We start from the raw sequence: 26,653 nt of genomic DNA, 5'->3' as shown, positions 1-26,653 counted from the left end.
AAGCTGAGAGAGCAAAAAGCTTTAAAAACTAAGATTGCTTGTGTTAGGGGCTATTAAGCTAGTGACATAAAATTGTTGTAAAACACTACTACCTTACCACTTAAAGCTACCTTTAATGTTCATTGTAGCAAAGGTAAGGTTAAAACGAAACAGGAGATTAAGTTACTGTGACTAGAGTACTATAGATATGATTCAAGTAAGATTGCCAAAAGGAAACAATTAAGGATGAGAACCATTGTGGCCTTTCTTGTGCCTAGGAGTCCATCTGTGTTTTCCCATCCTGTCCCCTTTCCATGTAACATCATGGTTACCAAGCCTCCGTCTGAGAAGTAGGTTATTAAATAAAGTTAAATAAAACTTAATACAATAGAAGTGTATTACTTGTGCCCTGGGAGCTGCTGTACCACAACTGTACGCTAATCACAACAGTCACTAAAGGAGGGGTTACATGCTATAGTAAATAAGACAATATAGCAATTATGTTGAGGTCAGGATTTGGTCCGAGAGGGAGACTATCAAGTACTTGAAAGAAGCAAAAGTCCTGTGAAAAGCAGATGTAGATGATAGGTACCAAAAAAAAAAAATCTTCATCATGCTTAACAACAAATACGTATTTTTGAAAGCTTAGTATTTATCATTCAGTGTGGAGGTAAGGTAGGCACTTGTGGCTTATGTTTCAATTCACTGATTCATTTCAAGTATTAATGTACCACAAGTATGAGGGGGTCCTGTTAGCAATATTGAGTTCTGTAGAGTGACAGACCGTGCTATGCAATACATATCCGAAGTTCCAGATGTCCTTTAAAATGAGGAGCAAAAGTACTGTCATGGCAAACTGGTGGGATGGATGAGAGCAAAATGGGAAGGGGCAGAAGAAACTATAGCTAGGACACAGCTAACAGCACACGTTACAACTCCTGCTTTCTCATACTGCAACAGATGTCACTTGAATTCTTATTCCTACGCCTCTGCAACTGGGCACGAACATAATACTTGCAAAGGAGCTCTCTCTTCTCTCTTGTCCATTGGCCTTCATGGCGCTGGAAACGTTCATTGTCCGATGCATGCTGGAACGGCATCTTTCAGACCCAGAGCAGATTTGTGACTATAGTTGATCCCAGGATAACTTTCACCTGTCACTTCCAGAGAACAGTCTTTCAGCTTGTTGTAAAAAGTCACAAAACAAAGCGTGAACAAGTGTTCTTCCATACAGGGGGAGATCACGGCTACCTAGCCGAGGTCCTTCGGAATTCTGTCATGAGACAATGTTCCTCACTGCAAATCTATAATGATTAATGAAATGAGTTGGCACATAATCCTCCCTTTCCTGTGGGCAGGAACAGTCTGTTTTCATAACGCCTCGATGGACCTATGAGCCTGCGTTTCCCATTTCCAACTCCTATATCCAGAAGGGGAAAAGATGTATGGGGGCATAAGAACAGGCACCATTTAGCTAACTGCCTTCAGAGGTCAGGCAAGAGAGAAAATGCTTTCATTTCACATAACTTCTACTGTGTGCTGGCAGAAAATACAATTATCAAAAACCCCACAGTTGCTAAGTAAGTAGTGGAAACTCTTAGCACTAATCCTTTATCTTTACCAAAATTTTTCTTACTGCCATGTATATGATTATTTAACGTAAGTATTTCCTCAGTGAATCTTAAGTGTATTTTCCCAACCATCTTGCTACTGGGGAGGAGGCAGAAAACAGCATGACAACTCCAACTTAATGGCTTGTATCATATGAATCAGAATGCTTTACCGCAAGTGTGTTTCTGCTGCTTTCATGTATAAAGCAAAAAAAAAAAACAAACCCAAACCTCAGTTGATTTACGTAAGATTACACAACATTATAAAAAAGCTGTACGATGCAGTTTTTATGAAATAATACTGCAAAGACAAGTATTCCCACTTCATGTGCCACCCTGCCAATAAAGGCAGCCTTACCGTGATCAACCAGTTGTCTTCTAAATCATTTCAAGTACACTCCACAGGCATCCATACTGCATCATTCCACATTTTATTTAAGGTAAATATTGCAACCTTTATATCGTGTTCTTTTTCTCATGGAATATTTTACAGTGACAGTTTAGCAATAAGTATAAATTACAAAGAAATAATGACTGACTATACATTTAAAGCACATATACATGTGGTCCCTTTAATTACAGAGACTATGCAAAAGGTACTTCCTAGAACAGTATGCCACTTCCTTTGGAAATTACTTTTCAGACATTACAAGCCAAATAAAGCCTTTCTGAAACCTCTACAAATAGAGTTTCATGGTTCAAAGACCCTAGTCTAAATGTATTTTCAAAAAGAACATTTCAGCACTTGCAGAGATAATGGAAAGAAGTGGGTTTAAACAGGTAAATTTAAGGGTTTTTCCATGTGTTGATTAGAATTAAAGTCAGGGCAGACATAGCTGTTCTGGTCTACTTTCTTAATTCATTTAGTTGATGCAACACTGCAGCTAAACATGTATTGCACTAAACATCTGGTAAATTTGCAATTTTAAGCTTTAAAACTTTTAAGTTTTTTTTCTCAAAACTTCCTGAAATACTGAAGACAAAGCTTTGCTGATGTCTCCTCTTTTCTTTTTATTTAGCACTTTATAATACATACATTACATATTACAATATTAATATAGACCTGATTTAATACCACAAAGACTAACGTCAGTCTGGTTAGTCTGCAGAGTAAGTTCTCTAGCAAAGGACCGTAAGTAGAAAGGTTTATAACAAAATTAACCACTTTTAGGCCAAACAGTCAAGAATTCCCTTTTGCCCATATTGAATCACATGACTGGAGATGTCTTTTGCGTTTAGATCTGATTTCCTCCCACCCTGTATAAGAGGCTTACATTTTGCATATGCATCGACACCCACATGTCTCAGTTTATACCTATTCAGCCCCTGACATTTTCAAACTTAGTTTTCATAACACAGAAAAGGAAGCTTCTATAAGATGATACACATTTTAACCAGAGAAGCTTGGCTGTTCTTACCCGTATCAGAAAAAAAAACAAACACAAAACCTTCTTCAGCATCCAATTTGTCAATCTTCAGAAAGATGCATATCAAACATGCTGAGAACTAACCAGAAGAACTACAGTTCAAATAATCAGGGAACTACAAGCACTCACTCGAGAAAGTTAGTTATTCAGCTTAAAAGGTGTTTCTTCCCAAGGAACTGTACCTTCCTTTCAAAGGCACTGGATCGAATCGGAGAATTGAGTTCATAAAATGGGTTCATTGCAAACTGAGGAAAGAAGAAAAACTCATCAATAAGCACCATGTCCAGCACTGGAAAGGGTTACTTCAGAGGGCAACTACTATTGGCTTTCAGCCTATTTAGTGCCACTTAAGAGCACGGAGCTCCGAAACAGTCACTTGCTTTCCAGGCCCTTGCACTCCCCCCGCATATGTGCCCGGCCATCCCTTAGTACCAGCTCCTCAGAACAAATCCATCCCGACACTGGTGGAAATTTCTGTCTGGAAATCAGCCTCATCTGATCCCCGTAGGAGGCCGAGACGGCCACCTCCCAGTCACTGCTTGCAGCTGCCCCATCCAGTGGAAGTCCTGCCGGGCTGTCAGACACAGCCCACTTGTTCTGAGAGCGAAGCACTTCCAGCAGGCTTCTGTGGACCAGTCCTTTGCTCTCGTTATCACCATTAATGACACAATACTGCCCCAAAATCACTGGACTAAAATGAATAATAAATTCTGAAAGAGCACAGTTTATAACAATTTAGAAAAATCCATTCTGTTTGGAACATACAGCCTTTATGTCACACGTCATCAACTCTGGCTAATGTGGACTGCACAGGTGCTTCTCCACTTACACAGCCCCCCCCAAAACCATGGCCATAGAGGCATGCCTGAGCCTGTACCGCAGGACACACTTAGCAGCACTGCAGTGAGACCATGAGAAGTGGGTTCTTACCTTTATATACAAGTCATATACATCATTAAAGAAGTTCTTAATCCCGTCTTCTTGCCTTACATCATGAAGCATTATAAATCTCATATGTAAAGCAATTAAGGACAATTTAACTTTTACAAAGAAGAGAGACATTCAACGTATCCCGAGATGAGCATTTACACCTAAGTCTGCATATACTTAAAATGTTTAGCTGCAGATGAAATAGCAGTTACTATAGGAGGAAGCACTAAAAGAAGTAACTCAAGCAGTGAAATTTAGAAAACATTACCTTTGTATTTTAAAATTCCCCTATTTGAAAACAAAAATAACCACTCTCTATTCAAGGTTATTCTTTTAAAAGCCAGACAATTCTGAATATGGATGCTGCTCTCAGCACCTCTGCCATATACCCCTGAAGTTAAAACGACATTCAGCATTACTTCCTACATATAACAAATGTTTCACAACAACCACTTCTAGGACTATCTGTACATAAGATCAAGACTTGACACCGCATTTTCAAGATGGCTGTGACTGACACCAAGCACGTTTATCCCCGCTTCTCCTCTCTAGCACTATCAAAGGGACGGGAACAGAGAATCAAATAAGCTTGCTCAGACCCTCTCATATTATTCCCCTTTCAATCCTCTTTACTCCATGTGAGCGCCATGTTTCATTAGGCTATTCCAGCTCCTTGAAAAGAAAAATCCATCTTTCCAATTGGTCCAGTTTTTCAACAACTGCTGTGCCTCCCAACTTAGTTCATTCTGAAGCTGGTGATTCTCTCTAACAACAATAGTGGTGAATAGCCAGAGAAATCTGTTCCAAATTCATTTCATCTGACTTAACCCTTTCTGGCAAAAGGCTTTTCCCATATAAATGTAAGCAAAGAGAAGAGGGAAGGATATGTCCAGCTGTCACAAAAGCAGAAACAAACCATTCGTTAAACTTGTCCACAGTCTTCAGATACATGTTGTTAGAAAGCCACATGTTCTCATCTACTAGGTCAAGAGCAGCATGGGCAATGAACTGGTTGAGATGGCGATGATCATCCTAATGTATTTCCAGAAGACAGAGGGTTAGTAATTCAGTGAAAGGAGTGAAATACAAACAATAATTTGCTCAAGCTGCTGAACAACCAGTGCTCAAGTTATGTAAAGTTATATATAGCCGCCTTCTCTGCCATGTGTGCCATCCTGTAATTATATGAAATTAGTATATGTTGTCACGATACTTGGTTTCAAGGGAGAAAAGAGTCATAATAAAAAGGTCATCACAAAAACAGTCTTGAGAGCAGCAAAACCAATAAAGCGTATACTCATAGCTCAGAAATGAATTCAAGTGTGAATTCTTTTGTTTATCTACAGGTAATCCCCCACTGCAAACTTACTCCACAACAGAGGCCTGGATGAAAGTTTTTTTCTCTGCTTTCCAGTCACCTGTTTTTGTGAAATTTACAGCAATGTAGCATTTTTGGCTCATAACATCTCTGTCAAATCTGGCAGAAATTGTACAATTGGTTACAATGTGTAAAAGTTGGGGGACAGATGGGGAAAGCAGAGAGATACAGAGGACAGATATACTGATAACATTATCACCTAAAGATTCTGTTTTTTTCAGGTAATTTGCCTAGAAACATAGGATTGTTTTATTGTTTTGGGGGGTTTCTTTTTCCTAAGAGCCTAGTGCAGAAAAATGACCTGCAACTGGTATTAAATATATGCTTACAGATGTAAACTGCACCTCTTCCTATAATACAGATCAATGGCCTTCACAGAGTGATCACGGTGTTTGGCCCTAACACTACCAGAGCTGTGTGGGGAAAGAGCCGTTTACTTTGTATACTAACTAGAACACCGCAGGACATCTGCCAAGAAGAAACTTGGGACTAAACTGTACTGTAAGCTTCTATTAGACTGGAAACACAAGTAGTCTTGCACTGTTTCTCAAAATACAAGGATGCCATTAATGCCACTCTCACACCTCTCAGCGTTTTGCCCTCAAATCAAGTTTGACTCAGGGCATTAACAGCTTTGCAAGTTCCATTAAACCATAGTGAGGAAGAGACTAAGTAATGAAGTTTAAGGGGCAAAAGCTTGTGCTGATTTACCACGTACATTATGCAAACCACTTACTTCAGGCAGCTGTGCATCCGCACTGAATTCACTCTTCAATGGCATGTCTCAGAAACAGAAGTGATAGTTGCCAAAACATATCAATGTCTACTAGTTCTTCTTCAGTGCACATCAAGTTTAGATTCTCTCTTAGGAGGAAATTTAGTGTTTCAATCTCAGTCAGACAAGAAGCTTACCCGAGCCAAGTTAATTCCATTAGCAGAATGTAGAAAATTAATTTTTCCACTATCCGACACATCCTCACACTCACCAAGTTTCATCTGACTAGTCTTATTTATGATTTTTTGTGGGATACTAGTTCAACATACAGATGACATCATGCTGTTCAAATCAGTGACAGCATATACTTCCATTTTTGGACACACAGATCCACACACTTCTATTCTGAAGTCTATTTTTTTCTTTGATGTAACATCACAATGGATAGATTTATTCTTTTCCCACTGGAAACACTACTTATTGAGCAGTCTTACACTGCTCACATTCTCAAACCCATATTTATCAATACAAGTTTTAAACCTTTCTCACTTAAAGGCAAGCATGACTATGGAACATGATTAAAAAATAAGATTTCTTTATAGCATAAAAAATAAAGGACTGACTAGAACTTTCAAATTTATGTCCCTTACTTTACCTTATTACTGTATACAGATGCCTTAAAATAGAGAATAACAGTAAATAGCATTAGTATCAACAGTTATTATAAAAGTTCTACACACTAAGAGCAATATGTTCTTCACCATACAACGTCAAACATTTAAGGAAACCATGTTTTATGAAGAACTAGTATGATCCGGCAAAGAATTTGTAAGAGACTCAAGAACTCCGGAGTTCTACTCCCTATGACAAAGTTTCTGTAAAAAAACAACCCAAAACAGTGGATAGTAGTAACATTTTTAACAACATGCTGATCATGCTTCTAATACACTGTAAAATTACCAAAGAAAATGCACCATAATTACACCACAGGAGTATCACAGCGCAAAAAACACACCTTGGACTCCACTTTTCCAGGAGGCAGAAATTCCATTTCAAATATGGGATTATCATGATGACCAACTATCACAAAGTAGAAACTTCCAGACATTCTTCAATATAGTGTTCCTTACAAAAAAGACAGACATGCTTTATTGATGAGTCTATAGACAAACTCTTAATCCACCTGAAAATGCTCTTAAAATCAGCCAACGTACTTCCTATTGATATTTACCATAGGCTAAAGAGAGATAAACACCACCTTAGGTATGCACATTTATACTTAAATAGGGGGAAAAATATCCTTAGGGAGTGGAACATGTCCTGGAAGTTAATCTAGTTACTACTACCTAAAAACTCTTACTCTCCAACTGACTGATGATTTAACCCCTGACAGCCCTCCCAGTGGCCTCCCGGACAGCAAGGATCCCATGAAGTAACGCGGTGCACCCGACCGCGAGGCATCTCATCTGCCCCTCCCCGGGGGCCCTACAAACAGGCAGTCGAAAGGGGAAGGGCGACAGACGGCGGGGACCGTCCTCCCTCGCACACAGCGGGCGTGGAACAGCCCCACGGAGTCCCACGGCCCGGCTCCATCCCCAGGGACTACCAGAGTTACCCGGGAGAGACTGAACCTCCCCGCCGCGCCCCAGCGCCCCGGGGCCCGCCCGGGCTTCCAGCGGCTCCGCTGGGCACCGCCGGGGCTGCCGCCTCCAGGGGACGGGGCTGCCCGCGGAACAGGCGGAGAAGGGAGGGACGGAGGGAGGGAGAGGGGGGGGGTCCCTGCCCGCAGAGGCCCGCCCCGGGCCCGCCGCCTACCCTGCGACGCGAGCTCTCCAACCGCTCCCAACGGCCGCCCGGAAGCGCTCCCCTCTGCCCGCCCCAACATCCGGCGCCCCCGTGACGCCTCAGCGTCCGCCGGGCGCCGCCGCCTGCTGCGGGGCCCGCCCGCCGCTGCTGGGGCAGGAGCCGGAGGGTCGAGGTGCGGGCCGGGGCCGGGGCCGGGGCCGGGGCCGGGGCCTGCGCCTGCCGCCCTCCCGCCCTGTGGGCAGCGGGGGCTGCCCCCGGCAAAGCCTGGGCCTGCCTGAGGGGGGGGCTGGGGCAGCCTGGGCGCTCGCCGTCGCGCTGGCCCGGGGTCGAGCTGGGAGTCAATAATGTCTTTTTTTTTTTTTTTTTTTTTTTTTTTTTTCCCCGGTATTGTAGGGCAGGATGGCTTCGGTTGAAAGGGAGACGCTGTCCCAAGATGAGCTCCGGAAAAGGCTCTATCAGACTTTTAAGACCCGAGGTGTACTGGACACACTTAAGGTGTGTTTTATTTTCAGCAGGTGCTACCTATGATTCGCTGTGCTACTTAACATTGAAAGCAGTGAAAGTCATGCCGAATAAATGCCTTTCCCGCTCTCCTCAGCTGCATTGTTTCTGCCACAGCCTAACTCGTATTCAGCTTTCATTTGCCAGAAACGAGGTTCTTCCCAAACAGAAGCGCTTTTCATTGTGGCTTAGTCTTAGAGTCTTTTTCAGGAAGGTTAAAGGCCTGTATCGGGTCTTAGAAAATTTTCATGCTTGAGAAAAAAGTCGATGAGGGAAGAGAGAAATAAATGAGAATACAGGTTTGGAAAGGACCTCTTAGGTCGCAGAGTGAATTTGCTACCTATTGTAAGTAAACGTGCTATGCCAATTCCCGTTCCTGAAATATTCCAGTTCTGTTTCAAAATTATGTGAGCTGTTTTCTCCTTGGCTGCTCATTGAGGAGAATGTCTTAGAATATGGTTGTGTTCAGGACTGAAACTTTGTTCTGATTTGTAGCCTGGGTTTGTTTATGGTTGCTCTGGCCTTTTTTGTTGCGCTGAAAGTATCCTTCAGTTTAAGTAGCTCTTGCTTCTCTTGATGAATTTATAAGCAGCAGTTGTACCTTTTCTTCAGCATTCTGTTCTACAATGCTAAGCAAGTCAAGGTGCAGTAGTCTCATTGTTGGTTATCTCAGTAGCCCTCTGCAGCACTTTGAAGTCTTTCCCCCTTTTTTAAAAGGAAGTAGATCATGATTGTTGTGAGCTTTCCAGACAAAGTTTAGAATGGTATCCATTCTTCCATACTTTCGTGGGAAAGTCTGTGGAAGGCTGCATAGATCTCTTTTTGAGGCATGTTACATTTGTAGTGCTAGTCATTGTTTCATTGACACATCCACATCTTGCTTTTTCCAAACACTAAATCCCTTGTGTTATAGCAGAAATTGGTATCAGGCCTTAAATGCTGAAATGTATTTCATGCAGTTTCACTTTTGCTAGTCTTTAAACTATATCTGATTGCATTTTTTAGTGACATCTTGATCTTTGTATACTTCTATACACATTTTTATGTCACCAACAAATGTTTTTAGCTCCTGCTTTTTATGTCAAATTCATTACAGTTAAAAAAAAAAAAAATCAAGATCTATATTTTAAGAATACCACTGATAAGCTTATGGCCAAGAACTCCCTGTTCAGGACAACTTGTTTCTCCCTTAATGATTTTCATACCAAGCCTGCAGTGCTTGAACCTTTTCTTGTATTTGACTTAGCATGTCACCTGACAGACTATCAGTTATTTAAGTCAATTTTCCTGTTTCTCTTTTCCTTGTCTAGAAGATTATACATCATATTAAAGATTTTGTAGCTTTTCTGAGCTGGAGAATTAATACAGTTGGGTTTTTAATGGATTCCTACAAACACTCTTACACCCCTAATGAGAATACTCTCAGCTTTCTCGTGGTCTTAGATCTGACTGCCTCTGCTGGTAAGAGGCAAGGTGGATTTGGAGCTACAGGTGTGCTGAATGGCCAACATATAACAACTGGTTTCTGCCTTCCTTTCCCAATAGTAGGGACAGGGATTTAGGCCTGTGTTTTCCACCTGCGCTTTGTAACGAGACATATAAGGGGTTGCTGGTCTCAGTTGTTTTTGAAACAACCTCATCTCTGCCAAAGTTGGTTGAAACTGGACAAGTTCAGAAATTAATAAGGAAAACAATTTTTTTTGTTGTCTTTGTTTCTCTCTATTGTCTAATTTCTGTAGAAAGCCATGCTAAAATACCAGGTTAGTCTGATGATCTAGCTTTCTTAAGTTTTGGTAAGCATGTAGTATTTTGTCCATTTTCGGTAACACGCTGTTTCTTTAATCAACTTTGTCACTGTTGCATGCCTGCTGTTGAAAGCTTAAAACACTATTTCTGTCTTGATCTTTTAGTATGCTATAAACAATTTGTATAACTATATAATGAAAATTATTATTTCTTCCTTCTACCAGAGGGAGACTTCCTGATTTTTGGTTACTTTTTTTCTCTATTGTAACTCATAGAATGCAAATAAATAGTAAAAAATGCAATTTAATTATTATTAGTGCCTGTAGGCTTTTTTGATTACTATCCTTTTGCTTCCCTACAAAATCATTGATATCAAAGACATTGAATTTCCCGTTTATTTTCCCATCTGCTTTTGCGATTGCATCAGCAGCTTCTTGATATGAGACTCAGAAGATGACTAGTGAGTTTTCTGAGTACCCCTGAAAATGAAGCCATATCAGGCAGGCTTTACATAAGCCAGAGAAGAGGAAAGTAGTGATCTAAAAATGAAACTGAGGGTGCTAGAGTGGAGTTTATGTGACTTCTTGACTGAGAACAATACTTCTTTTCAGTCTTACATTTGATACATCTTGAGGGAAAGTCAAAGATCACTGTAGCCACTGTTAGAGTGTTTGGAAGAAAGGCACGGTATCCCAAGCACTCTTCTAAATTTTGCCAGAGCTAGTCTGCCCTTTTCTGTTATGTAGGTTGTAATACAACATGTACAAGTAAAACGAGATTGCCCATGAATTTTGAAAAATAAAAACTGTCATTGAATAACATCTAAACTGAGAATATAATGTCTTTTCTGTATCAGACACAGCTCCGAAACCAGCTAATCCATGAACTAATGCACCCAATTTTAAGTGGAGAACTTCAGCCACAGGCTGTTCCAAATGATGACAGTTCACTTTTGACCACAGCTTCCAACAGTTTGGTGGCAGATCATCTGCAGAGATGTGGCTATGAGTATTCACTTTCTGTTTTCTTTCCAGAAAGTGGATTGGAGAAGAAGAAGGTAAGTTCAGTAATCTGCCTCTTCTAAGACTTGTAGGAGCTTTGCTTTCTGGGGGGTGTTACATTTCAACAGAAATGAAAAAAATCCCATTTTGTGATAGTGAAATACGAATGCAAGTACAGCTCCTGATCATTTCCATAAAAGACTTCTACTATTCAAGGCCATTCTCATGAATACTTCAAACTGGCAGTAAGCAAGTGATGCTGTTCTGGGAAGACATAGCACAAGCCTCTTAACCTTGTACTTGCCTCACCTGTAGCTGCAGTCTGGCATGACCATTTGTGAGGGACTTGGGGAACTGATCCTGATTAAAGCGAGCCTCTTGTTTGGCCATTCAATTCCCTGAAAGTGTGGTTCATGGTCAGTTTAAGCTGTTCTAACTACAAGCTGTAGCTGAAAAGGGCAGTCCTTGCCCTCTCTTTGTTTCTTCTCTAAGAGTATGTGATAGGGTGAAATTGTTTCTAACTGAAAATTAATTTTTTGACTTGGCGAGTAGTTAGTCTGTCATTTGGGTTAAGGAGCTCATCTGATTTGTATGATAAATCAAGAAAAGAGGCAAGGAAAGTAGCAAAAGCATGTATCCAGGGTGGGGAGGAAAGAAAACTCTCTTTTCACAGCTTCAGTTGGTCATAAAACTACATGCTGGCTGCCATATGTCTTAGGTAATGGACATAAGTAAATGTAGTACTAGAACAGCAGGCCTCTGACAATGGTTTTACAAGGCAATAAACAGATCTTTCTCAAATGGAAAACATTCTACAACTGTAAAATACTGCCTATGACATATTTGAAATGTTTTTAAAGTAGTTAGCCTTTTCTAACTTATCTTTTTTTTTTTCCCCTCAAAGCTGTGGACTATGCAAGATCTTCTTCAGTTAATGAGGATTAATCCAAAATCCAGTCTTTACAGATCACTGGTAAAGTTATTTTGATTTTGAAAATAAGCTTAAATTACATTTGTGATGAAATAGACTGGCTCAAACATCTTTTATTTCTTACAGACTTCGGGAACTCGAAAGGAAAATAAAGGTACAAGATGTTTATACATGATGCAGACAAGGATAATTGTGTCAGCCTCATTTTTATTAAGATGCGAGCAATAGAAATTCAAGCTTCTTGAGCGTATGTTGGTATGGAATAATATGGATTCAGGAAGATTTTGAAACTTGCAGTACATCAGGATGATGAATATTATATTTCAGGATTATCCAGCTCCTATTTGTGGTGTGGATTAAGTGTTAACATTCACCTACAAAATAAATTACTTGAACATGAGAAATATGAAAAAAATCTGTAATCAGATATTAAATATAATGCTATTTGGAAGCTTTTCATGCCAACTTTGGCAAGCTCAGATTTTGGTTTGTGTTTATAACAGAGTGTATTAGTTTGCATAATGTACTTCAAAAACTAGTTAAAGATTTAATTGACTTTCCATTGGTTTACATAAGAAATAATTCTTATGTCTGCATGATGAAACCTGGCTATATTGTACAGCCTAAAGTAGCTTGATCTTCAGAAACCCCTATTGCCTAATGACCTCATAATTAAAGTAGTAATAACCTGCTCTCTCAAGTGACCTTGGAAGTCAAAAAGACAAAGAGAAATGGATGAAAGGAAAAGTTGCCAAAGGACAGGAATATGCTTATAATAAAAATCTTAATAGTTTACTAGTATTGATTTTTACTTAAATACTTGGTTCTTTCTGTAAATCGAATAGGTTTTCTTGTACAGTGAAAATGACTTCGTTAATTATAGGCTCAAAAATTCAGTTTTGGTATGAAATCAGAACTAATATATTGGATCTTGGTAGGTTTTCTTATGCAGATTTTAATCGGACTTACAGAGCATCATCTAAGTAAGGAAACTCATGACACAGAAACTCAGACAACCTCAGTACCTCTGTACAGAGAATCTCTTGGTAAGTGCAACCTCTGCAAACAAGTCTCCCCAGATACTTTCATATCAGTAAATGGTATGGGTTAATAAAGTGTATGAATGTTATTCATTCATCACTTACTCAAATGCAGCCTAAAGTAATAATAAGTAAAGGTCATGCCTATCACTAGTGCATTGGTTTTCTAACCTTTCTTAAAAGAAGGCAAAAGTCCCATTATGACTTTTTTTTTATCACTCAGATGTTTTCTTAAGCATTTAGCTAAAAGCTATAACATCTTAGACTGTAAATGGTATGTGTTGAAATATGTTCTGGAAAATATAATTGTAAATGCATGCCTTGCTTCTCTTTCTATGATAGTGTTTCAGTGAAAGTTAGGCAAACATTAGGAGTTCTTGAATTATAATATGCATGCTATTAGTCATACAAAAACCCTAAAAGTTGCATGCAAAAGAAAATTCTTGTCCATCCATGATAAAGGGGATGAATGACTATGTAATACCACGGATAGTGCCTAAACAGCTAAGTGCCTCCTCCTAGGTATATGGTGTGTGGCACAGAGCTGATAAATGGCATTTCTGTGCTGCTTCTGCTTTTGTACCACACAGGTCTTTCTATGGCGGTGCTACTTAGGTAAACTAAGGAACTTCCTACAGAGAGACAGGTTCCTACAGGAACTTTGGTAGGATAACTGTGGTGGCTGTTCATAAATTATGATGGATATGTTGCTCTTCTTATAGCTGAGAAGCTTCAACTGATTGACGAACAGTTTGCAGACTCTTATCCCCAGCATCAGAAATACGAATCTTTAGAAGTAAAACTTCATGAATATAGAAAAGAAATAGAGAAGCAGCTTCAAGCAGAAATGTGTCAAAAGGTATAACTCTGGTCATTGCATTTGAGGGAGACATTTGTTAATTTTGACTTTGCATGTTACAAACTTTTAATACTTAAGGTAAATTGAAAGCAAGGATCTAATAGTGAGTTACAACAAACACAAAAGGCTAAGTTAATCCAATATCAGTTGTTAATTTGATGATATAGCATGTTTATATTTTCCATTCCACTTTTTTGTTAAATGTGCACAGAATGTTCAGTTGCTTATTCTGATGTTCCTTTGTAACACAACTTTTTCTGAGTGTCTTAATTTGGTAAATTTTATTTGCTCTTCGATTATTTTGTTTTATGGAGAAATGTTTACTCTCCTTAGTCTTACTATTCGTTTTCCTTCCTAGTTAAGCTTTTGAAGCTTGAATTTCAATACAATGCATAGCAACTGAGCGGTGTAAATTGCTGCTGTGTAGCTTGACAGGTAGTTAATTTTTAATACTGATGAAAATTTGTGTACTATTTCAAAACATTACACAGAAACACTAAAATCATAACACACAGTATTATGAATGAGTTCTGGCTTTTTTTTTTTTCTTCCTATAATTGAAGACAGCTCTTTGAGAGACTTTTCCTTCATTTGGGGTATAAAATTAGGATTTTTTTTTTTTTTGTCATATAAACCAGTGATAATCCTTATGTCTGAAAAATGGAGCAGAGAGAATATACTGCAGTTGACTTAAATATGCGTTTTTTTCCATAAATTTCTGTCAAGATCAACAGTTTGATTGGCTAGAAAAATTGAAATTAACTGTAGTTCATTTAAATATGTTTTTTCCATGAAATTCTGTCAAGATCAATAGTTTATTTGGATGTAAAAATGATGATCTGATAATCAGTTAGAATTCTTAGACACACTTTTAAAGGCAGTCATCTGCATATAAACTGTTTGAGGAAATCATTTTAGTCATATTTATTCAGCGAGACAAGTAGAAGGATGGAGAGTTAAAACTGCCAGTGTGTTTTACCTTCATTTTTCATTTAGTCTTCATTCGCCAACAGGCATGGTCTTTTTAGTATGTAAAACATGTTAATTTGTGTGTTAAGTTTGTCTCAGTTTAAGCAAAGCAGTTACAACAAAGGAGATTGGAATCTTAACCAGATCTAAATCACTTCTAAATTCAATTAACTTTACATGGATTCCTTAGCAATGTGGCATGAATTATTGTAAGACATTTCTAATCCAATTTATGTGTGTACAAGTGATGCTGTACTGTCTCACCATTTCTTTAATTTTTCACAAAATTTATGCCTGCAGACCTGAATTCCTTGATCAGACATTCCTACTGTGCTTTTTCCCCCTCTCTTTAACCTCCTTGTTTTCTCCCGTCTCAGTTTTTCTATTTTTTTTTATTCTTTTGCTCATTTTTTTCTCTTTTTTTTCTTGTATGCTTGCTTTCCATTTTCTTTCAAGTTTTTATTATAATTCTTTATAACTCTGTCTGTTCTTACATGTATTGCACTTCACACATTGTATGGAGGCATGATCCTTATGATTCTTCTGTGCAGTTGCAAGATGCATACTTTCCTGTTTGTATGCATTTACTTTTTTTTCAGTTGTGCTAAGAAGTCTGTGAGTCAGGACTTCTGTTTCTGTAACCCACTTTATGTGGAGTTACATGTTCCACTTTTTTTTTTTTACGTTTGGCACATTTTTTTGTGTCCAGATGAATTTCTGTTGTTTGTGAGTGATTCAGCACAGGTCTGCTTCTGCCATTTCTTGCATCACCAGTCAAAAGTGGTTCTTTGGGAAAGAGGCAAGAATAGAGACAGCGTCAGAGGAGGAATTAAAGAGTGCGGCCATTGCTTAACTCAAGCAGACTATCATTCCTGCAGTGTTTTTTTTCTTCATAGGCCTCTGTTTTGCTTTTGTCTGAAGCTATTAGTTTTGTATAAGATCTGCTTTGGGATGCCAGATAAATGCGTGAAAACTATGTGAGAAATGCAAATACTATGTGCTGCTAAGATACTTCTATCACGGTAATTTAATTTCATTGAACAATCATCTATTTCCTAACAGGAATTTCTAAGTGAAATTTAGAATTGTCTGAGGGGGGGATTGTCTTTCTCAATTTGAAGATGGCCCTACTTAACCCTCTCTTCCCCCTTTATACAAAAGCTAGAACATTTTAAAGAAGTTGAAATAGCAAAGATTAAAATGGAGGAGAAAGTGCAGACCCAGAAAGAAATTTCTGAGCTACGTCATGAGTTAGAGAGGACACATCAAGCAAAGTCTGAAGCCTTGATTTCTCGTGAAAAGAATGCTATTGAGAGGCTTCAAAAACAACAAGAGGTAAAGTTACAAATATTTTTTTCTTAATCTAGTACAAAAAGATTCAGTGAGATGATTAAACTGTTCTTTTATCTTTGAGAGATTTACGTTCAGATCTTACTTGGCTTATTAATGAAAACTTTTAATTTACTTTTGTTCTCATGAATAGGGGAACGCGTTTAGCAACCGCAAGAATGAGTATGGGTAAATATCCTAAGTAGAGCTGGCTGGAAAAGGAACTGTTCTGCAAGCTAGGATTGAAGGATTTAAATGTAATAAATACTTTTAAATCTGTTTAAATAACTTTGCTGAATTCAGAGCACTGAGATTTTTTTTAACAGAAAGTTGATATGACTTTCCACATTTCTGTTTCCAGAACATAGCTTTTAGTTATACTATAAATTCTTTCAATTGTTCAGGACTCTAAACGAAATGGAATATATAGTCTGTATGGTATGGATATGCCATTTCTGTATGTCTTTATATGTTGAATGTCATTAATAGCTACTGTCTTTACTATAAGCTAACATCTTGCTTCGTTTCTTTGAACATTTTTTTTTTTTGTTGATGAATTACTCCTTTAGGCAGTTAACTCTTAGTGTTTTGCCAGAGCAGTAACAGTTACTGCAGCACACAATAGTTTGTATCTAGTTCTAAATTGCTTCTCCCAATCTCTATTACCTTTCAGTTTTTGGAAGAATATTTTGCTTGCTGTTCTGTTGCCTGTTTGCCTAGCCACCCCCTATCCAAATAATTTAGAATTTAGTCATCCACAAACGCTAACCACCTTTCTGCTCGGTTGTGGTGGGGGTTTTTTTGTCGTTGTGGTGGTGGATTTTTTTGGTTTTGGGCTTTTTGGGGGTTGTTTTTTTTTCTTTTCCCCCTCCCTGAGACCACATGATGTTGGTTAGCAAAGCAATCATACAGGTCTCTACTATTGACCTCCTTCCAATCTGAAAATTAAACGTTTTAGCACTACCCTATGAAATTCTTTCATGGTTATGTCCTTAGAAGCTTGCAAGAAAACCATCTATTTTATGCTATCAGTTTTCTTCTGTGGGCAAGAAATTAATTCAGTAATTAAAAAAAAAAAAGGATGACTAGATCAGCATATCCATCAAGCATTATGTGTGGATATTTGGTTGCTCACGTCCGTTTCTGCACTCACTGAAAAGTATATGCTTCATTTACCTGGGGACTCTTTTAACAGAGACCAGCAGCTCTACTGAGTTGAAGTATATTTGCATAAAGGTAGAAGGTCATTTAACCCTTTACTAAGATAACTTTATGCCCAGGAAATATGGCTTGACAAACAGCTCTATTTTTTTGCATCAGGAACAGCAGCTAAGTCTTTCAGCACCATCAAGTGCACATGACTTCCCAACTTGATATGAGCACCCATAGGGCAAAATAATATTTTTTTTCTTCTTAGGCACTTATTATTTCTTTGGAGAGAAATAATGCCCTGTGTCCTTAAGAACAAGAAAAGCTATTTTTTATTAATAAGATGATATGTGATTTTTGGTATTAGCATGTTCATCACTTGGAGGATTCCTTTTACAATGATTTCTACAAGTTAAACTGAAAGACTGCTGGTTGACTCAGTTTCACTTTTAAATCATGTTTTACCAGGGGCTTTTGGCATTTGTTTTTTCAATTTTATTTTTATGAAGAACCTACAAAACTATTGGTTATTAAAAATTCAGATGTTTAAATGTATTTATTCTGTTGGTTTTTTTTTTAAATTGTTCCTTTTACGTAAGTTTTAATCAGTGGCATTTCTTAGAAGAAAAGTGTTTACAGGTAGCCATCTAAAACATTTTTACTTAGAGTAAAAGGAGAAGGGGAATAAAAAAACAATTTCTGGATGTTATTTCAAATTATGACTATATAAATAATATTTATATGGAGTAAAACCTATTACTGAAGAAGATCCGTAAAAATTTGAACATGTTAAATAGTAGGTACTGTATAAAGTGTGAAGTAAAACTAGAGATAATATTTTCTCATTCAGATAGAGGCAAAGGAAGTATATGCTCAGAGACAAAGTCTACTGAAAGATATTGAAGTCATAAGGACCAGAGAGGCAGAACTGAAGCAAAGAATTGAGGCATTTGAAGTGTAAGTTGCTGAAGGGCATATACAATGCTAAATGATACTGTCCTTTTTCTGGAAAACATGTTTCAAGTTGTTGCTGCTTCTATGATGTTGAAATAGATTATATATCCCATAAGTTGTGTTTTACATTTTGAGCAGTATTGTATACTGTCTCTATTAGCAGTGATACTCAATACAGACAGAAGTTTTGGGTTTTTTGTATTGCTCCTCATCCAGCCAAAACAGTGCAGCATCACTTTGGAGGCAAGGAACCAGATGTTTGCTTTGAAGTGCTTAAACAAAAACAAAACAACACCCAAACAAAAACCAAAGACAACAAACCAAACAACACAATGTGTAATCCTAACACTCATAAAGTATGGATATGATATTTTGCTTCTTTAGTCCTGTTTGTTTTTTTTTTTTTTTTTAACTTGTCCTTAATAAGATCAGTTTTTTTGGGTTAAATAAAAAAATAACTAAACCATTTTTGGCCAGGTTCGCAATGCTACTTAATGTCATTACTTTGATGTCTGCCTTTTATAGCAGAATGAGCATCCTGCTAACAAAAATGCAGTTTTGTTTTTGTTTTTAGCAAGCCAGCAGAGGGTGCTGATAGAGTGGCATGCTCAGCACTATCTCCTCTGAAGGCTTTCTGGTGTGGGAAACTGAGCTAGGGTTAACCTGGGATAGCTGCATAATTGATTGGTACTGGATTTTAAATAGGGCAATTTAGTCTGTGTCACATCTTCTTGTTCTTAATGAATTACAATGACAGATTCTGATCATAATTTTAAATTGCTACAGGATTCCAAGCAAACACATTACCCTTTGATGTCTCTAAATGTAATTAAAAAAAAAAAACCCAACTAAAAAAAAACAAAAAAACCAAAAAAATTTGGCTTTATAACTGGTCAATGTCTTTATATTTATGGATATTTCAGCACTCAGAAACTTCAGGAAGAGAAAAATAAAACTATTGATGATGCACTTCGACGTCGGGAGGTTGCTGTGAAGAACATAGAGGAGACATATGACCAAAAGCTTAAGACGGAACTCTTAAAGTAAATTTTTCTTTTGTCTCTAATAGGACACATACTACTTCCTATGAAAACAGAGTAATAAATTCTATGGGATTTCTTTTGAAAAGTGGAACAAAGCAAGGACTTTGAAAATGTGCACTCATGTTTTTGTTTTAATCGGCTAATTCTTTACATTATTGCTTAGCTCTTTTCTAGTGAGACAAAATGTTCTGTCAGGTTCAGAAAAAGCTTGCTGTAGAAAGTAATTCTCTTTTGATTATAAGTTATATTATTGTTGTAGTTTTAATTCTCTGTTGTTATCTGGGAAGGAGATGTGACATTAGTTGTATGTTTAGACAAGAGGATGTGAAAGCAGTATTAGTGACTTCCTTTGACCGTAATTAAAAGAGCTGACCATTTTATGAATGCAGAAAAGGCATGGAAGGGAAATTAGCATTAAAGAGATGTTATACGTTTCTTGGAAAAAGGGTGAGAGGCACACTAGCCCATTGTACAGATAGACTGGCTCTTACCTTAACCCCTCCCCATTTTTGGAGAGGGATTCTGTGTTATAGATCACCCTCTCTTATTGACTACCATTTTCCTGAACGTGGTTTCAAAGAATTTCCTTAGAAATGCTCTTTGAAAGCGAAAGACATCATCTGTGACGGCTTTTGAGGTGTTGCAATGGGTATATCCTAACTTTGCTATTGTGCTTTCTTGGAGTGCTTTGGTCACTTGAAGGGTTACTTGATGCTTCAACACAGGCAGGTGCTCTCGGCATGTTATTACTCACATGTATTTGATGGCATGAACTGGTCTTCCAGTTAGGCAGTTAAACCAAATGACTGTTGTATCATTACTTTTTATTGCAAGTCAGTGAACAGTAAATATTATCTGTGTTAGTGTGTCTTTATTTAAATTACAGAGGAAAGATGTAAAGGGTGATTTTTGCTAAGAATGGTGCCTCAGCTGAAACTGAGTATATTTGAAGGTGTTTTCAGAGAACAGTGAAATGCAACTAATTGACCCACCTTGATATCTTATTTTACCTGGTCCATAACAGCTAGTTACAAATAATGCTTGTAAAGTGCTTTTGGTTCATGAAGAGCAGCAAATTATTTTAAGGATGAACTGTTGCTTAGCTTATTTTATCAACATACAAAATATCTTAGACATGCTGTAAATGCTCAGAAAGACAAAATCCATGTCCTTTTGGCCGAAGTCGTTGATGAAAAGTAGCAAAGAGCTACTATTTATTGTATAGATATACTGATGCTTGTTAGAAAAGGAATAGTTTTTATTTCTATGGTAAACATTAAGTGCCATGATTGGGAGAAGGATCTGAGTCTGGACCATTTGCAAAAATGCAGGAGGATGGATATGGCAATATCTGAAAACATTTATAATCTGTGTCCCAATCATGCAAAATGCTGAGCTTTCTTAGCTCCCGTAGATTCCAGTAAAATTGAATGGTGAAGTTGGATGGCTGCTGGGCTGTGAATAGTGGTGTACCTCGGCAGTGCTCAGTGTCTAGCTGGTGGCCGATGACGAGCCGAGAACCCTTGGGGCCAGTACTGGGACCCATACTGTCCAACACCTTCATCCGTGATCTGGATGTTGACACAGGGCATCCTCAACAACTTAGAACATGAGGCTTAATTAAGGGGGATGGCTTCCACAACAAGTGGCAGAGTTTCAGTTCAGATGGACTTTGATAAGTTTGGGGATTGTGTCAACATAAATCTTAGGAATTTTAACAAGGAGAACTGCAAAGCTCTGCGCTCAGGGTAGAATATCCCTATGAAGTAGCATAAATGGGGAAAAGGAATTGACTGAGTAGCTGCGTTTCTGAAGAGGACATGGGAGTTATAGTGAATGCCAGGTTGACTATGAGCCAGCAGCATGCTCTGGCAAATAAGGTAAACAGCATGGTGGGCGACATTAGCAGCAGCATGGCCAGCAGTCTGAGGGAAGTTATTATCCCCTTCAGGTATTGGTGAAGGCTGTGCTAGGAATACCATGCCCAGGTTTGGGCTCCTGAATTCCATAAAGTTGTGAAGAAACTGGAGAGGGCCTAGTAAAGGTCTGTCAGGATAGTTATGGGACTATCAGACATGACCTCCTAGTTCATATGGCAGGGGCTGTAAATTGTGGCTTGAGAGGTTCAGCTTGGACATGGGGAAAAAAATTTTACTGGGAGGGTAGTGTGACATTGGCACAGGTCATCCAGGGAGGTGGTGGAATATATGTCCTTTGAGGTGTTCAAGAGTTGGCTAAGAAGAGCCACAGCTGACCTGATCTAGAGTTGGCGGTAGTCTTGCTTTTTGAGCAGGTGGTTGAACGAGGTGATTGGCAGGGCCCTTTCCAGCCATTTCAGTGGCTCTGCAATAACTAATTTTGTCAATAAATAATTGTGTGATTATAGTTTAGTCTGGGAAAGACTGGAATTTACACAAATGCATGTGCTCACACACATACTTTGGGAATACATTATTCTTTTTTCTTCTAGATATCAGCTTGAATTAAAAGAAGAATACATAGCCAGAACCAATAAAGTTACTGAAGATGAGAAAAAAAATAAAGGTAACCATCTCTCTGAGATTAATAAAGTAGCTGTTTATCTCTAGAGCTTTTAATAACAGGTATCAAAAACTAAACAGTCACGGTATTCAGTAACAGTGGTATAAGTGACAGAAAAGCCATCAGAATAGATTTTGAAAACATGTAGCAGGATCGTGTGACAGGTCAGCAACTCCTTGCTGTTCAGAATGCAGTGGGAACTGTGAGCGGCTGCTTCGAACAGAGGCAAAGCATTTTGCTTTTTGAGCTTCCCATCTCCTTCTGAAGTCCTACTAACTCATTCATTCTCTAATTGAACTCTGGTACAGTCTGGTACCATACCCTTGAATGGTTGCCAGTTTCTACATTCGTTGTGCACAAGATGTTTAATTGGAGCTTGAGGAAGAGAGCTGGGACAGATAACATATTTAGACTTTTAAGTTGGGGACATGTGAAAGAAATGATATATCATGTGCATATGAATTTGATTTACTTAATTCTAAAGGAGTATATGTATGCATATGTATATATACATACAGTGTGATTTACTTAATTTTGAAAGAGTGTGTGTGGTGGTCAGTCATTTTTATATCTTGAATTAAATTGAATGCTGGGCTTAGCAGCTTAAACTGGTTCTTTGCTGATACACTTTTTTACTGTAATACTCATTTTAATTCAGCATTTGTAATCCTCCCTGCAGAGAAAGCTATGCTTTTGCATGAAGAAGCCATTGCTGTTAATTCAAAAAAGGAGGAACTCAAGCAAGCTATGTCACGCACGAAAGAGCTTGAGGTAATTGTAAGCATGAATTTAAAGAAGCTGTATTCTAATTAGTGCATTTGAGGTACATTAAAAAAAAAAAAAAGAAAATGTGAAATAAAAGTAATTGTTAAGTAGTACAGCAGTTCATAAGCTTCTAAACTGTTCTTTATCTGCAGCTGGATTTGGAGTCAGTGAAGGCCCAGGTTCTGTTGGTAAATAAACAGAATCAGTTGTTGACAGAAAAACTGAAAGAAGTATCAGACTATCCTTTGATAAAGGAGGAGAAATTGGAGCTTCAGGTGCAGAATAAGCTACTTAGGCAACAGTTGGATGAGACTCGCAGTGAGAACCAGCATCTTCGAGACAGTCAGTGTGAATGATTTAGTAATTTTCTTGTTTGTTTCCCTACAAGTATTTGTTTAGAAATAAATTTTCATTAAAATACATTCTTTGTATTATGTTTACTAGTAGTTTGCATTAAACCCCAACTAATGTTTGTGTAAAATGAAACAGTCCTTGACATTGTAAGTTTATTTTCTTTAATATGTCTGTATAGTAGAAATCCTGAATTAAGTGGTAGCTATAATAATATGAAGAATATCCCTTTCACCCTTTGAAAAAGGCAGCGCGATATTTCTAACCACAGCATTAGTATGGTTGATAATGGTAAAAGAACATTGTGTTACTATTTTCAAGTGCTTGCCTGACCATAGTTATAAAATGCCAAGTATTTTTAATGTGCGTTTGAGATTACGAGAGAGTAGAGATGTACACCCAGTTACATAAGGCAGGGGTATGTATTTTTCTTCCAGAATAGGACACTCTGGGTCTAGTTATTAAGTGACTACACCAACGAAAATTTCATTCCCTTGTAAAAGGAAGAAAAAAGCCCCTTAGTACTTTATTCAAACAAAGCCTTGTTATGTTCGTAAAAACAAATCAACTTTACGTTTTGAAGGGGTATCATGTAGAAAAGTGCACTCTCATTCTACGGCTAGTATTTCTTTTTCTGGGTAGAGCTGTCCCAGCCCTCGGCAGAGCACTTGGCCTGCCAAGTGGAACTGAGAAGAGTGGAACATTCTAGGAGGCTGGCGCTGGATGAATTTGAAAGCCGTAGGCAGATTTTGGAAAAGCAGCTACAAAGTGAGGTAAATTATTCTTTTTAAATAATTTGAATCCTTTCTTCTTCCTGTCGTCTTGTTCACGTTTATCTATGTACCTGTGCAGGCCATTTAGTGTGTAGTTATGGGGATTGTTTGTATTCTGCTTGGTTTTATGTAAACAACTCTAAAAGAAAACAAAACAACACTAAAAAAAACAACCAAAAAAAACCCCAAACCCAACGTAACCAAAGTAAATCTTTCCAAGTCAGTAAGTTGTCAGCACTGACTTCCAGTAGGATACGATGTGTATATGGTTTGACTGGACCTGAAAAATATTTAGAAACAAGTATTCAGCCAGCTGAGATTCTTCTTTTTGTTTGAATTATGCTGGTTTTTGTTTTTCTCTTGATCTGCTGTAGGTTGAGCGTTGTGCCCAGTTAAAGACCCAACTGCTGGACTCCGAAGCTACTGTCAGGAAGTTAAACGTGCAGGTTGAAGAACTGAAACTGCAAGTGAAACAAACGCAGGCAGGTTTGTATCTTACACTGGAGCAGTCCTTTTATGAAGTTCACTTACCTAACCAGCGTAAGAATTTCCAGAAGCTTAAAAAAGCTGCAGTTGCATAGAACTAATATACCACCAGTGAGTAGATTTCAAGTTTAAAATCAAAATCTATTTAAAAGCCCAATTTAAAAAACAGACTGATTACAATTTTCCTTCCTTTCAGAAAACAAACATATAGGAGGAAGGGAAAACATTCCTCCCTGAATACTTGCATGCTGTTATTGTCTGGTTTTCCTCAGTATGAAGACATTAATGTTTGGTGATAACATAATCACTGTTTTCCAGGAGGCGAGTTGTGTTTTAATGCATTTTGGTTCTTGAATGTTCCTGATAAGAATAATCAATTTGAAATTGTATTGTGTACCTCACAAATTTAAATCTGACTTTTAGACAGTTGTTGTCAAGGCTAATAACTTATGCACTTCGTATGGGCATTAGAAAGAGAAGGGCACTTGCATAAAGCCATTCAGTCTGCTGAAGAAATGTAGTTCTAAAGATACCTCTCTGTCAAATTGCTAATATCAAGTATGATAAATAAAAGTTTTGGAATTGAATTCTGCAATGATTATTCATTACATACAGCATGTGTTGTACCATAGTTCAGTATATGCAATACTTTATATTATTCACTAGACCAATATGTACATTTTCATATATGGTACAGGTATCAATATCATTTGGAACTGGAAATATGTTAGTGTCAAAATTAAATGACTGAAAGAACTGCATGGACTTTTATTTTGCATCAGGGTTAAGGATGTCATTGAAGAACCATTTACGTAGCATAAAAACAAGGTTGTCATTTTGCTGAGAAAGATGCAGCCCTATAGATTGGTCTTTTGGGCTTGCTGAAGCATACAAGTGCAAGCCTGGAAGCAGACAGGCACGAAACATTCAATTTAACTGGCAATTTTGGAGAAGTACTTTTTTAAAAAAAAACAGCAACATTATCCATGTGCTATGTTGTTTTTCTCCAAATTTCTTTTTTGATCTAAAGAGAAGGAAACTGTTAACACTGTGGCCTGCCCTATGTCCCTCACCCTTTAACAGCGTGATTGGATATAATGCTTCCAAAGTGGTGTTTTAATTTTTATTTATTTATTTAAACATAATTTAAGAAATAACACTGTAGAGTGCATACTTTAGGTAGTTTTACATGGAAGGATTATATATTAAAAAAATAATATCAGTGATAATTTGCAGCTGTGCAGCTATATTAAAAATACATGTAAATCAACACATTAAATTCTCAAAATTTAAGCCAATTCCAAGTTAAAATAATATTGATCAAATTGGAATTTAAATGCTGTGTTTTACTGTTTCTGTTTTGTTATGGGTCTCCCTCTCACTCTTTACTGTCACTCGCTTTCTCTTGCATTTAGCTCTGGAAAATGAAGTGTATCGGAATCCAAAGCCTTCGCTTGTTGATCGCTCTGTCCTTGACTTCACTGGTGACAGAATTGTACCTCATGATATTTATGTGGATAGCGGGTTCCTGAAGAATCATGTTATGACCGATGTGATGAAGGTAAATGCTGTGCCAAGAGCTGGCTGTCATCAGCAGTTACAGCCACGCAGTGCTTCTCCGGATTCTGACCTGGAGTGTATGGCGCAAACGTGGGCTAGAATAAAAGAACTAGAAAAAGAGGCAGAGTATTTGGAAGAAGCCTACAGGAACTACCAACACAGAGTCACGCAGGATGCGGCTGCAAGCAGAACACCGAGAAAGATGCAGTCCCCTTTACTTCTACAGTGTGCTATTAGTAGACCCCCCTTGACTACCCAGCATGAACTTCTAGAGGATAGTCGCAGCTGCCATCATTCCCCCCTGAGCAGTCCAAGAGGTGAAAAATACATCAAAAGAACTGGGCAGGTTGATGTCTTTAAAAATCCGTTAACGCCACCACACAGAGGAGTGTCTTCTTCAAGACGCCTTTCTTCTACTCCCGTTTCCAAGTTGGAAAGAGATCTCAGTAACAAGAAAATTTCAGATGGTAAGTCATGATTGTTAATGTGGTGTGGTATTGGGGTTTTACTTAGTGTTCCTCTTGCGCTATGGGAAGAGAAGGGTTTAGCAGTGATTGTCTTTCACTCATTTGTTATTTGCTAAGAGGCAGCAGAAGTCAGAGACAAAATATGCTAGCTGTTTGGAGTGGTGCTTCTTCATGGAAACAAGTACTGGAGAAGTACACTGAGGGACGCTAAACATACTGCACTTAGTTCAGGTAGCTTTAAAGAGAAGACTATGCCATAGACTTCGCTACAGGTGTAACTTTATGATATGCAGAGTTTAATTCAAAAGTTGCTATTAAGTGTAACTACTTTGCAACATTAATT

General features: G+C 38.1%; 2 protein-coding genes across 12 annotated transcripts in view; one reads left to right on the top strand and one right to left on the bottom strand.

Annotated features, from left to right (window-relative positions):
* Positions 1-2,001: 2,001 nt before the first annotated feature.
* Positions 2,002-7,972, bottom strand: TRAPPC2 (trafficking protein particle complex subunit 2). Of its 2 annotated transcripts, XM_087757541.1 has the most exons (6): positions 7,855-7,883; positions 7,055-7,164; positions 6,061-6,188; positions 4,836-4,978; positions 3,947-4,034; positions 2,002-3,261 (listed from the first exon to the last, which is right to left on the bottom strand). In XM_087757541.1, exons 3-6 carry the CDS (start codon positions 6,103-6,105, stop codon positions 3,163-3,165), a joined length of 375 nt encoding a protein of 124 aa, XP_087613667.1. In that variant the 5' UTR covers positions 6,106-6,188; positions 7,055-7,164; positions 7,855-7,883; the 3' UTR covers positions 2,002-3,162. The 2 variants fall into 2 exon arrangements, with proteins under 2 accessions (XP_087613667.1, XP_087613666.1); XM_087757540.1 differs by lacking the exon at positions 6,061-6,188 and having other exon boundaries at positions 7,855-7,972.
* The window catches only part of OFD1 (OFD1 centriole and centriolar satellite protein), a 35,197-nt gene continuing 16,471 nt past the window's right edge, over positions 7,928-26,653 (top strand). For 9 of the 10 annotated variants that reach the window (XR_015704726.1, XR_015704727.1, XM_087757529.1 and 6 more), the window contains exons 1-16: positions 7,928-8,017; positions 8,239-8,340; positions 10,949-11,149; positions 11,998-12,066; positions 12,151-12,178; positions 12,963-13,070; positions 13,787-13,923; positions 16,054-16,227; positions 18,221-18,327; positions 19,248-19,367; positions 21,838-21,911; positions 22,588-22,679; positions 22,826-23,015; positions 23,667-23,797; positions 24,172-24,283; positions 25,699-26,310. Coding sequence is in view for 8 of the 10 variants with exons in the window: in XM_087757529.1 (XP_087613655.1) it covers positions 8,245-8,340; positions 10,949-11,149; positions 11,998-12,066; positions 12,151-12,178; positions 12,963-13,070; positions 13,787-13,923; positions 16,054-16,227; positions 18,221-18,327; positions 19,248-19,367; positions 21,838-21,911; positions 22,588-22,679; positions 22,826-23,015; positions 23,667-23,797; positions 24,172-24,283; positions 25,699-26,310 (2,251 nt within the window). In the remaining 2 variants the exon portion in view is untranslated. The remainder of the gene's footprint in view (positions 8,018-8,238; positions 8,341-10,948; positions 11,150-11,997; positions 12,067-12,150; positions 12,179-12,962; positions 13,071-13,786; positions 13,924-16,053; positions 16,228-18,220; positions 18,328-19,247; positions 19,368-21,837; positions 21,912-22,587; positions 22,680-22,825; positions 23,016-23,666; positions 23,798-24,171; positions 24,284-25,698; positions 26,311-26,653) is intronic. The other variant, XM_087757531.1, reaches the window with a different exon arrangement.

The sequence above is a fragment of the Nipponia nippon genome, unplaced genomic scaffold (assembly GCF_047370975.1).
Source record: "Nipponia nippon isolate SJK-2023a ecotype South Korea unplaced genomic scaffold, ASM4737097v1 scaffold_2, whole genome shotgun sequence".
Taxonomy (NCBI): Eukaryota; Metazoa; Chordata; class Aves; order Pelecaniformes; family Threskiornithidae; genus Nipponia; species Nipponia nippon.
The sequence above is the reverse complement of the archived record's forward strand: the minus strand, read 5'-3'. Positions and strand labels throughout refer to the sequence as shown.

Coding starts and splice junctions, on each gene's coding strand:
- TRAPPC2 (XM_087757540.1), bottom strand. CDS start 7,147: ATGTCTGGAAGTTTCTACTTTGTGATAGTTGGTCATCATGATAATCCC. Junction 4,979..7,054: donor CTGGAAAAGTGGAGTCCAAG/GTGTGTTTTTTG, acceptor GAAATACATTAG/GATGATCATCGCCATCTCAA. Junction 3,262..3,946: donor TATATGACTTGTATATAAAG/GTAAGAACCCAC, acceptor TTCTTTCCTCAG/TTTGCAATGAACCCATTTTA.